The sequence below is a fragment of the Acinonyx jubatus genome, unplaced genomic scaffold (genome assembly GCF_027475565.1).
Source record: "Acinonyx jubatus isolate Ajub_Pintada_27869175 unplaced genomic scaffold, VMU_Ajub_asm_v1.0 scaffold_39, whole genome shotgun sequence".
NCBI classification, from domain to species: domain Eukaryota; kingdom Metazoa; phylum Chordata; class Mammalia; order Carnivora; family Felidae; genus Acinonyx; species Acinonyx jubatus.
In genome coordinates this window covers 62,476-74,103 of record NW_026463958.1, presented here as the reverse complement: position 1 = coordinate 74,103, position 11,628 = coordinate 62,476, and the positions used below count along the sequence as shown (strand labels likewise).

The 11,628-nt window shown below is 59.2% G+C and overlaps 2 protein-coding genes across 6 annotated transcripts; one reads left to right on the top strand and one right to left on the bottom strand.

The window, feature by feature from the left end:
* The first annotated feature begins 10 nt into the window (after positions 1 to 10).
* LOC128313778 (mediator of RNA polymerase II transcription subunit 15) lies at positions 11 to 4,091 on the top strand. The gene is made up of 5 exons (XM_053213951.1): positions 11 to 859; positions 1,380 to 1,540; positions 1,639 to 1,805; positions 2,269 to 2,367; positions 3,053 to 4,091. Exons 1-5 carry the CDS (start codon positions 851 to 853, stop codon positions 3,187 to 3,189), a joined length of 573 nt encoding a protein of 190 aa, XP_053069926.1. The 5' UTR covers positions 11 to 850; the 3' UTR covers positions 3,190 to 4,091.
* A 713-nt stretch (positions 4,092 to 4,804) lies between these two features.
* Positions 4,805 to 11,120, bottom strand: CCDC74B (coiled-coil domain containing 74B). 5 transcript variants are annotated; one of them, XM_027049698.2, is made up of 7 exons: positions 10,289 to 10,890; positions 9,040 to 9,081; positions 6,708 to 6,870; positions 5,702 to 5,891; positions 5,545 to 5,627; positions 5,392 to 5,463; positions 4,805 to 5,238 (listed from the first exon to the last, which is right to left on the bottom strand). In XM_027049698.2, the coding sequence occupies exons 1-7, from the start codon at positions 10,536 to 10,538 to the stop codon at positions 5,100 to 5,102; spliced, it is 939 nt and encodes a 312-aa protein (XP_026905499.2). In that variant the 5' UTR covers positions 10,539 to 10,890; the 3' UTR covers positions 4,805 to 5,099. The 5 variants fall into 5 exon arrangements, 4 of the variants coding, with proteins under 4 accessions (XP_026905499.2, XP_014937260.3, XP_026905500.2 ...); XM_015081774.3 differs by having other exon boundaries at positions 5,702 to 5,912; positions 10,289 to 10,888; XM_027049699.2 differs by having other exon boundaries at positions 5,702 to 5,879; positions 10,289 to 10,869.
* Positions 11,121 to 11,628: the final 508 nt, after the last annotated feature.

Below are 11,628 nucleotides of genomic sequence, written 5' to 3'. Positions count from 1 at the left end.
TTGGTGGTGAGACGGAGTTTAGAGAAGGGGCCTCGGGCCTCCACAGGTGCCTCCAAGCCCTTGGCCCCTTGTCTTTGCCAGTATCCAGCCCCTGCCCTGCCCCTGACTTCCCAGTGGCGTTGGGCAAATGACTGCATCTCATTTACTCCGTTGCAAAAGGAGTGACTATGGCTCACCCAGGTTGGCTGTGAAAATGAAACAAGACATCGCCTTGAGAAGCACTTGTAAGGCATTGGAGCCCTGGTTCACAACATGGCACACGTGCCCTGCCCCCACCTGCCAGCTGTGCTGCTCTGAACGCCAGAGACGGGCCAGCTCTGCAGAACTGTGCACATGGACTGGCCTTTGGATTCTGTCCCTATTTCTGCATCAGTTTGGCTATGCTCCCTTCTAGAAGATCTTCTCTGTTCTATTTACCGTGCAAAATGCTAGAAACTGCAGAACTAGATGTATTGGAGCTGGGCAGCACTCAAGCCTCTAGGCTCAATCCCTCTTTGGGACTCCAGGGCTTGGGGCAGGGACCTGGCCTCTGTCTCTCCCCCTGACCCATCACCTTTATGCCCTCTTCTGATGAGCAGGACCGGACAGCTCCTGGACGTGGGAGCATCTTGCCTTATACTCTGGGTCTAGGAATAGTTCAATGATTGGGGCTCCTGTGGAGGGTTCTGGTGGCCAAGGCTGGTTCCATGCACACCAGGACAAGCTAGGCAGGGAGCGGTTGGGATGAGTGCTCAAGAGCCGCTGACACCTCATCCTTGAGCACAGAATCAGTCACATCCCCTCTCCCCATAGGTGCCCCCTGAAAACACTCCAGAAGTGTGAGATTGCCCTGGAGAAGCTCAAGAATGACATGGCAGTGGTGAGTGGGGCACCATGGCCTGGTGGTATTCAAAGGGCCACAGGCATCTGTGGGGAGAATTCAGAACCACAAGCTGAGAGAAGCCTTCACAGTCAGGAGTGGGCAGAGGGGCCATGCTGCTCAGCCTGGGGACCTTGCCCAGGAGTCTTTTGCCAGGTCAGGTCTGCCGTGCGGAAGGAGAGTATATGTGGGAACATGAGAAGTCACCCTGTGGCTGTGGTCCTGGGGTGCTTTCTGCAGCCCCCAGGTGCATGGGCTTTCTTGTATGCCCATCTCCACCATCAGGCCTCCAGCCAGCCCTGCCCAGCCCCAGTCCAAGCCCTGGGGGAAGGGAACTCTGGGGAAGGTCAAGGCTGCAGAAGGCAGGAGAATGTATCCAGGATCAGCCGTATTTGTCCCCAGGGGGGCAGAGGTTGTGGGGAAGCCACAGAAGTCTGGCTGTGAAGGATAAGGACTTCAGGGTCTGGAAAGCCTCCCCAAGAGTGGGCTGCTGACGTCCCCACTGCCCATCCTGTCACAGCCCACGCCCCCACCACCCCCGGTGCCGCCAACCAAGCAGCAGTACCTGTGCCAGCCACTCCTGGATGCCGTCCTGGCCAACATCCGCTCACCTGTCTTCAACCATTCCCTGTACCGTACATTCGTGCCAGCCATGACGGCCATCCACGGCCCACCCATTACGTACGTACAGTCCAGGGTTCAGCCTCGCAGTGGGTGGTGGGCCGTGGGCCACGGGCCACAGCCTAGTGTGGTGTGGTGACCGTGGTGGTCTCTTCCAGGGCCCCGGTGGTATGCACTCGGAAGCGTAGGTTTGAAGACGATGAACGGCAGAGCATTCCTAACGTGCTCCAGGGGGAGGTGGCCAGATTAGACCCTAAGTTCTTGGTGAACTTGGACCCATCTCACTGCAGTAACAACGGCACCGTCCACCTGATATGCAAGTTAGGTGCGTACAGGGGAGGGCGGGCGGGGCTGGTGCTATGGGAGAGTGAGTCCTGAACTACAGCCCAAGGCCCTAGAGCAGGCCCAGCACAGGCCCGCATGATCCATGTGGACAGGCACTTGGCCTCCCACAAACAGGCATGCTCACACCACACCCTGAAGCCCACCATCCCTGTGTCCTCCTGGATCCTCACACATACCTGGCCCAGGAGGTGCTCTGAGGGCAGAGCCCTGAGCCCACAGACTCTTACCTCTCACCGGCCTGCCAGGGAAGCCCCTCCCTCCCAACCAGATATGGCTGTGCTTGCCTGAGGCCTTAGGGAGATGTGGAAGTGGGAATCAGAGTGACCTCCAGACTGCAGCAAGCCTCACCAGAACCTTTTGGGATATGAAGAGCCCTGTTTAGAGCAGGGCTATGAGGCAGGGCAGCCTGGGCCAGGTCACAGGCATAGACACATGTGTTGCAGATGACAAGGATCTCCCAAGCGTGCCGCCGCTGGAGCTCAGTGTGCCTGCCGACTACCCCGCCCAGAGCCCACTGTGGATTGACAGGCAGTGGCAGTACGGTGAGCCAAGAGGACAGCCTTGGGGAGGCCTCACGGCTGCCGTCTAGGGACCCTGGTAGGGGGCATCAGCTCAGGGCAACCGAGATTTGCTCTGTGCCCCGCAGCTGAGGCCCCTCCTCCCCTTTCTCTGCTGCCCCTTTGTGGGCAGGAGTGGGTTGCCCAGAAGTCACTTGGGAAGAAAGGGGTCCATCCTGTGTCTGCAGGGCGGTCACCTGTAGTGAGAGAGAGGCGAGCAGGTCCAACCGCCTTTGTGGGCCTCTGCAAGGCTGTTACGGGAGTACAGAAGGAGCTTGGGTTTATGGAGACCCACCTGGGTGACATGGCTTCAAACCAGAGGCCCGGAGAGACCCCTGTTGATGGTGGCCAGTCCCCCTGCAGTGCAGAGCTGGTGCATAGCGCTGGGATCCCAAGGCTGTCCCGGAGAGAAAGCCCTGGGCTCCAGACCTGTTCACATTCCAGTTCTCCACTGACGCATGGGCCTGGGAGGGGACCGTGTTGGCCGCCCCACTGTGTGCGGGAGATGGCATCCTGGTCATGTTGACTGGCTTTGATGCCCCAGACGCCAGCCCTGTGTCTGTGGGGTGGCCTTTCATAAAGAGTTGCTTGTGCAGCCCAGGGTCAGGCCCAGCACTGGCTGTCCTGGCGGAGGTCACAGCGGCACTCATGGCCCATTGCTCTGTTGCAGACGCCAACCCCTTCCTGCAGTCAGTGCACCGGTGCATGACCTCGAGGCTGCTGCAGCTCCCGGACAAGCACTCGGTCACAGCCCTGCTCAACACCTGGGCGCAGAGCATCCACCAGGCCTGCCTCTCCGCCGCCTAGCCACCCACCCACTGGGGACCACGGGGATAGCCGGCAACCCTGTCAGGGCCACAGCGGACATGCACCTCACGTTGGACATTTCTAGGTGTTGGCTCCCTTAGAGAACCTGGGCTTAGATTAGCTTTCCTGCTTTTATCTTCTGCCTTGGGGACCTGCCAAACATTTTCCCATACTTGTACGTGACTCGGGCAGGTGGCTGTGGAGCTGGCTGCTTCGTGGTGGGGTTGGGACTCCCCCCACCTCCACTCCCCCCCGGGAGTCGGACATGCCTCAGCCCTGTGTGCTCCTCCTTGGGCTGCTGTCCCCTTGGCTTCTCCAGGGCCCATGTCCTTCCTCAGCAGCCTGGGGGAGAACTCCAGGTCTCGTTAGAGCCTCTTGTGTGTGTGCCAGAAAACTTTTTGTTTCTGTAGGGGAACATGGAGAGCATAGGAAACCCTGAAAACACACACAGAATTCTCTGGTCACGGTTTTGGGTTCAGACCCTTCCACCATTGCCGTGGGGGGCACGCCACTGGGAAGCTCCTGGATCCAAGGGCCGCTGGCTGCGTCTCAGAAGGAAAGTCGGCCAGCAGGCAGTCGCGAATCCCCTGCCATCACCTGGGACTCATACCTCATGGCATTCTCCCTTTAAGCCATGGGGGTCTGCTCAGCACTGTGGGGGTGCCTAGGGAGGAGGGACACCTGAGTGGATCCTGTACCTGGCACCGTGCCCACTCACTGGGCACTTGGGCCTGTTCTTGGGTCAGGGCAGCATCCTCAGGACCTGGCGTCATCAGAGCTGCTCCAGAGAGTGAAAGCTCCCTGACAGGGCATCAGCCCTCTGGCCATGAGAAGCTTCCCCTTTTGTATGTGCACTACCGTGTCATCTGTGGTTCTTATAATAAATTTATTATTCCTGTGTTTGTCATGAGTTTGTCACTGTGTCCCCTCCCACCAAGTCTGGGACCACTATCCAGTGAGGTATGCTTTCAGGGCCGAGCCAGATTCCTCACCTTGGAGATGGCCGTGGATGCCCAGACCTTAGTTCACCCTTTTTTGACAGTATCAGTGCCTCATCCTGGTTTACCCCGAGGTTTCTGGCAAAGCTCCTGCTGCCCAAAGAAGAGGCAGAGATCAGCACTGAGGAAATGGCCAGTGGGGCCAGTAGCCCTGTCCTGCCAGGGGAGGGTCGACACTAAACTGACCACACCCATGAGACATAGGAAGCTCCGGTTCTGGTGAGTCAAGGGGTGGTGAGGCTCTTGGGTGGGAATCTCAGGGTGGGACCCTAGCGCCCTGGAGAGGACCATTCTCCCATGGCCGTGGCCCTCCACAGCAGAAGGCAGCTCGGTAGGATGGCTCGTTAGCTGGGATTGTCAGTGTGGGGGCTGGACGGCGCTGTGGCAGGAGGGACGGGACTTGCCCTTGTGCCTGGAAGGCAGGCCCAGCCCAGCCAAGGGCCAGGAAACCCCCTGCACTCAAAGAAGGGTGCATGCTGTGCCTGCCCGTGGCGCAGGGCACCCACCAGGCCCTGGACAAGTCCTGGTGACTGCCCCAGTGGGCCCCTCCCACCGCAGGGAGCAGAGCTGGGGGCACAGGGCAGGGCAGCCATGTCAGATAGCGGTGAGGGATGAGGTTCACAAGGGGAGAAACGAGCTTTATTTCCAGTCTTCAACAGGTAGGGTAATACTTATTTAATGTGTTTTTGTGTAAATGCAGAATAGCAAAATACCGAGCAAGAAAATAGTGTCTCGGTTCTGAGAGCAACCAAGTACTTTATCTGCCATGAACTTTGCTTATCTGGAATTTCGCGCGGCCTAAACGTGTTCGAATTCTTTTGAAGCGCTATCTAGAGAGGGTTAGCGTCTCCAGCTGTAGGGCATTGGCCTGGCCCTGACCTGGCATGCAGACGCCGACACGTGGCGCCCGCCTCAAAGGACAGAGCGGTGCAGCCGCCGGCGCTGCACCACCTGCAGCCTTTTCTGCCGCTCAGCAAAGTTACTCTTCAAGGTCTGCTTCAGCGCGGGCAGGATGGGGCGCTCTGCCACGGGCATAGGGCTCAGAATCAGGCTGGTAGGGCAGAGGGAGGTCACTACAGGTGCCCCCGGGAGCAGGAGCGGAGACTTGGCTGGCAGCAGGGCCCCAGGCAAGGCACTGAGCTGTCCCTGCCCCTTATGTACTGGGCTCAGGCCACCCCACCCTCCCCCTGCCGGTGGGACTCACCATTTCTCGGGGATGCCCTTGGTGGGGACCTTGGGGAGCTGCATGGCTCCCTGGTGAAGGGCCTCCTGGTCCCTGGTGAAAGAGGAGTCGGTAGTGAGCCCCAAAAGAGCAGACCTCACTGGGATGCGGTGGGGGCCACGCCGAATCACTCACTTGGGAGAGCTGGGGCGGGCCTCCTCAGATGCAGCCTTGGGCCTCCTCAGGTTCCCTTCCAGGAGGGCCTTGAGGTGCTGCAGCTGGAAGGCAGGGAGAAGAGGGGCAGTGGGCGGGGTCTGCGGAGGCACTGGGGTCCCCGCTGCCTGAGCCTCACCTCTTGGGCCTGCAGGAGGTTGGCGTTCCACAGCTGGCGGATGACCACTTCGCATTGCTGAAGCGTGGTGGGCTTGCGCAGGTGCAGGGGCAGATTCATCACGGGGGGCTGCTTGCCCTTGTGCTGGCTGCCTGCCACCCAGGGGGCTGCTGCACTGGACGTCTCCACTTCTTCATCTCTGGAACAGGCACTACAGCAGCCCAGAGCTAGCCTGCCAGGATTGGTCTAACCACCCACCACCTCTCTTGAGGGCGGCATCCACACCAGTGTGCGGCTGGTGTGGGGAAGAAGGGTGTGTCTGCACAGCCTCGTCGGGGTCTGGTTCCCTTCTGCTGGCCAGGGTGCTCCAGACACCAGGTGGCGGGGGTGGGGGGCCATCTCTGGTGCCAGCTGTGACCTGGGCGTATCCCTTCCTCTCCCCTCAAGGTGCACTGAGGGTCAGATGTGGTTCAAGCTGTGTGACTGCCCTCAGTCCTGACCCCACACCTGTGGGGCTGGTTGAGAGGGACTCTAAGTAAGGACCGTGCAGAGAAGCAGGACCCCGTCCTGCTGGCTGAACTACCCAGGGGACAACAGGGTCTCTTCGGATGCAAAGTCCAGGTTCACTGCTGCTTTCCAGGAAGTCCCAGAAACAGGTGTCAACCCTGGTCTTGCTCTGGCCTGCTGGCTCTGTGCCTTGCGGAGGCCAAGCACATTTCCCAGGGTGAGCCCAGGAACCCAACTTACTGTTGTTCTTTTGCTTGTTGTCTTGGTGAAAAGCAAACTAATGTGAAGGCCAAGTTACTTTGTTTCATTTCTGTGAGAAATTAGTCTCTGGGCTGCTGTTGGCACCCTCGTGTGGGCTCAGGTCAGCACAGGGCATTGCCCGCCAGATGGGCCTGCCTGGAGTGAGTCTGCTTTCACCCTGGAGACTGACCCATTTGGAAGGGCAAGGCAGCTGGCTGGTTCCAGAATGTGAACCTACTAAATGCAACGCTGGGCCCACAGGGTACAGGTGAGCCCTTACTTGGCCTGCCCCTGCACCCCTGGGGCTTGGTCCCGCTTGCTGTTGTGAAACAGGGCAGCAGCTGGGGTCTTCTCTTCCAGGTCCGTCTTCGGAGGACTGTCAGTTTTTGAGTCTTGCTTCTTGGAGAAGCTGGGCCGGGGCCTGGCCTTTCCTTGAGAGTTGGCTGTAGATCAGACCCAGACAGGGCAGTCACTGTGGGTGGGCATCAAGAGCCAGGGCCCACGTCCTCCAGGATTGGCTGTGAGTGCCCAAGGAGCGCCTGCCCTCTGCCTCGGTTTCCTCCTTGTAAAGGAGAGATGGTAACAGAGTCCCCATTGGGGGGGCTGCCAGGTGACCCAAAAAGGGGGTCTGTGGGTGGTGCCTGCTGAACGCCCTAAAACTACTGCTGCTGTAGAAGCTGGCCTCCCCCTACTTGTACTGGGTCAGTCTCCCATGCCTCGGGGAAGTCCAGGGGTCAGGGTGGCCCCGCAGCTGTTCCCTGACTCTGAAGCAGCACCCCATTTTGGGCAAAATGAAACTGTATGAGAGTTCTGGGACCCGGCCTGCACAGACTTCCTTGCCACGGACAGGGCCCACGGCCCGCCTAGGCCCTGCATGGAAGGGGCAAGGGCCACTCCCGGGGAGGATGCCTGGCCTCTCACGGAGGCCAAGTGCAGAGAAGGGGCTATTAGCTCCCCTCACTCTGCAGAGGACACCACAAGCCCAGAACGCTAGGCAGGGCTGTCCCACCTGTATCCACCTGCTTGCAGGAAACACGACAAGCAGGGCTTCTGCCAGGCTGCCCTTGGAAGACCACTTAGGAAGGCTCAGGGGCTCCTCTCTTTGTATGCAGGCAGGGTGTGCCTGCCACAGGACCTTGTGCCCCACGTTGATCTGACTTGATCTGACGTTCACTTCCTTTGTAGCCAACCCCGCTTTCGCTTTCGTAGTCTCCCTCTGGCCAACTCATGGTCCTGTCACACCCCGCCTCGGCTCCTTCCTGCTGGTGTCAGCTGGCGGCCACCCTCTCTGGCTCCCTTCAGCTACTCCTTAACCCTTAAGTCCACAGAGCTTGGCAAAGGTGCAATCTGGTCAGCACCCCACACTGGCCATCGGGGCCCAGGGCCCCAGTGGGGCATGTGCCCCTCCCCTGACCCTGAGTTCACAGAGGGTGCTGGCATGCCAACTGACAAGGTCGAATTTGAGACGGACTTGATGGACTGAAAGCTGGAATTGGAAGTGCTGCCTGTGGGAAATGCACACGGTTAGTCTGAGATGGTGGCAGCACCACCTTGGTCCCAGCTTTCCCGGACACTTCTGTGCCCCGCTGTTGGGAGGGGCCAGGCCACCCGTGCCTTCCTCCTGGCCCGGCAGGCCGGTTTGTGTTTGTGTTTGTGCAGAGCCCCCCCCCCCCCCCCCCCCCCCCCGCTCTGGTGAGGCAGAACCAAGGCCAAGGGGAAGGTGATTTCTGGAAGGGCCATCCAGAAAGCAGCGGGCTTGGGCCCGAAGAAGCAGGCCCTGAATGGGAGGATGGCCTCTTCTGATATCCCACTGGGGACCCCCGACCCTGCAGGACTGGGACCATTAACAGGCCCTGCCACTTGCCCAGGATAGCTCACTGGAACTGCTCTGCTCCGCTCGAGGAGGGCCCACCACCACTGTTCCCATATTCCATGTCCCCTAGGAAGGGAGCCCCGGGACATCCCCAGACTGGGGCATACCAGGCTAACACCTCTCAGACCACCTCTTGATGTCAGACTTGGCCCCAAAGGTATGTGGGGGGAACAGGCCCAACACAGCCTGAGTCTCCCTGGGCTGGGCTGAAGGACAGGCAAAGAGAAAGGGGCTGTCACGATGAGGAAGGGCCTTAGACGAGTGACTGCAGGTCTCTCTGTCTCTACACTTGCTCACAGCAGACATGGCAGGGAGGATCCCCAGAAGGACTGTGCCCAGAGCCGTCTGTGCCAGCGGCACAGGGCTGGGGGCTGCCATAGCAGCAACCCAAGTAAAAGAATCCAGCAGAGCAGCAAGGCTGGGGGCCCGGGGGCGGGGCGGTGGTGGCAGGGGTGGGGTCTCGGCAGCCCCACCCCAAGCTGCTCTTCCTGCTTCCTTACTGCAGACTTCAGGCCTTGGGATCCCCGAGAGCCCCACCTGCTGTGCTTGGGTGCACAGTCACCCACACCATGGCGGGGGGGGGTGGGGGGCAGTGGTGTCTGTCCAGGTCCCCCAGGATTCCTCCCCACTGGGATAGTACATGGGCCAGTGCAGCTAGCTGGGTAGACACAAGCACTCTGGAGGGGCTATTCCTGACAGAAGTAATTTCCCATCAGGCACCCAAGGGCCTCAGTCTTACCTTCCTTTGGCTTCTGATTCATTATTAGCTTGTAATGGAGATCTGAAAGCAAGCATGTGCTCTGGTCATTTTTGAAACTGCAGCCATTTGGGGAGGAGAGGTTTTGGCTTGCCCTGTGCACTCCCCGCTGAACCCCTGAGAGACCTCACACACTGCCCCACGGGCCAAGCCTTTACCCTGGGTGTCTTAGGGCCAGCAATGCCTCTAGCTGTTCCCTGAGCCAGAGCCCTTGGGTGAGAGCCTCGCCAGGAGTCCATTCCTCTGCCCATGACATCTATAGGGCACCCTCTGCTAGGTGGAGCCCCAAGCTCCAGGGGAACAGAGGTGAGTGAGTCAGGATGACCCAGTCCTCCAGGAGCCCCTAGTCATGGATGAGCAAATGTGGTCAGAGCAATGATCAAGCGACACCCAGAACGTGGGCTGGCCACATCCAGCCTGGGCATCAGGGAGGGGACAGGGGTGAGACTCAAGACTCCTTATGTCAGGAGGAGGGAGTCCTGACATCATGGTGATCCCTTGATCTAATAGCCCTTCAGGTAAAGGCAACAGGAGAAAGGTGGGGAGAAACTGAGACAGGGCTAAGAATGTGGGGGGAGGAGTTCCAACTACAGCATATAAGGGAGAAGAGAGAGGACAGCAGTGTCCCACCGTGATAGGCCTTAAGTTCTGCTTCAGGCCTGGCCCATGGCGGTGAGGAGCCACCAGCGGGGCAAAGTTAGGAAGGACCTGCCCTGAGGAGACGCGGGGGCAGGGGGAGGTGTCCAAGGAGGGGCTGGATGGGAATGGCAAGTCGGCTCTCGATCTGTGTTTAGTTTGTGAAAATCACTGAGCTGTACACTCGCACTTTTTACTTCCATAGAAGTTTTTTAGAACAGGCGGGCCCGACTTGCCGAGAGAGGAGACTGCGACCCGGCCTACTGTGGGAAACGCTGCACAGCCAGACCACCCCACCAGATGGTGGGGCGGCCCCGTCGACCCCGCCCACGAAGACCCAGGTTTGGGGCCCGGGGGTGCGGAGGAGGCAGGGGGTGCGGAGGCGGCAGGGAGTCCGAGACCCACGTAGCAGGACCCGGGGTGGGGCTTGCTGCCCTGTGTCCTCCTTATACCCTGTTTAAGGGTTTCTAAACCTCGTGTTCTAGAGTCCACGAGTGTTTCGGTACTGGAGGCACCCGGGAGCGGCAGGTCTGCCTCTCCCTCGGGCCCCAGCCGCGGAAGACGCCTCACTCGCGGCCGCGGCGCCCGGACTCACCCTTGTTCTCCCGCTTGAGGTGCTCGATCTCCTCGTGGAGCTTGACCAGTGTCTCCGAGTGCTGCTGCTGCAGGAACTGCAGGCTCTTCTCCAGGTCCACGACCCGCTTCTGCGCCTCGATGAGCCCAACCTGCGTGCTGTGCTGCGCGGGCTGGAGGATGGCGGGCGGGCGCAGGCGCGACGTGCCCCGGGAGCCCGGGATCCCCGAGCTGGGGGGCCGCTGCCCGGCCGCCGCCACCCCCGCCCTCATGTCGCCGCTGCCGCCGCCTCTGCCGCCGCCTCTGCCGTCGCTGCACTCCCACTTGGTGGCTCGACTGCCCCGGCCTGGTGCCGCGTCGCCATGGAAACGGGCGCGCGCGGGCGAGGGGGGCGGGGCTTGCGGCGGGGCGTCGTCTGTGATGCCCCAGAGACCACGCTGCTGGTGGGGGTGGGGCCTGCGTCAAGTTTGCCTGAGCTCGTACACCCTGACTTTGAAAGGCATCCTCTGAATTAAGGTCAGATAATCGTCCGCCTTTACATAGGTCTTACTGTCCAATTGTCTATGCTTGTTTATTTTAATAGTTCGCTTCTGGAATAGATGATATGGATTACATATTCAAAAATCCAAAGGTAGAGGACTTTCTGCTTTATGAAATGTGGACAGAATACATGAAACAGCCACCTGGAAACAACGGAGAAGAACAAAAAGCAAAGTGGACGAAGGCAGCTCTTGAAAGAAGAGCTGCTTGGGGCGCCTGGGTGGTTCAGTTGGTTAAGTACCCAACTCTTGAGTCTGGCTCAAGTCACAACTGTGAGATGGAGACCCGTGTCAAGCTCTGCGCTGAGAGCAAGGAGCCTGATTGGGTCTCTCTCTCTCTCCCTCTCTCCTCTCTCTCTGCTCCTCCTCCGCTTGCATGCTCTCTTTCTCTCAAAATAAATAAATAAAACTATTTTTAAAAAGAAGAGCTGCTTTTTCCCTGAGCTCTCTCTTCTGGTCAGCCAGACCTCAAACAGGAAGCCACAGTCCTATGGGCTGCAGAAGGCAGAGGATGGAGTTTGGGAAGGACAGTGCAGCTGGAAACTGAGGGGGCAACACAGTGAAGTTTGGAGCCTCTGCAAGTGAGGAGTTGAAAGCAATAAACTTCAAATATGTGGCTGGCCTGAACTGCCCACAGAATTCCAGGGATTCCAGGGAAAGAGAAAGAGCTGGAAGGCCAAAAGCTGAGAAGAGATTCATTTGCTGCTAGCTCCAGGGGAGACAGAATTTGGAGTCTGACAGAGGAGCTTGGTAAACGCCTCAGTTTTTCTTTTAACCCCCAAAAGGATCACACCTTGGTAATAAAGACTATGTTCTAGAAATA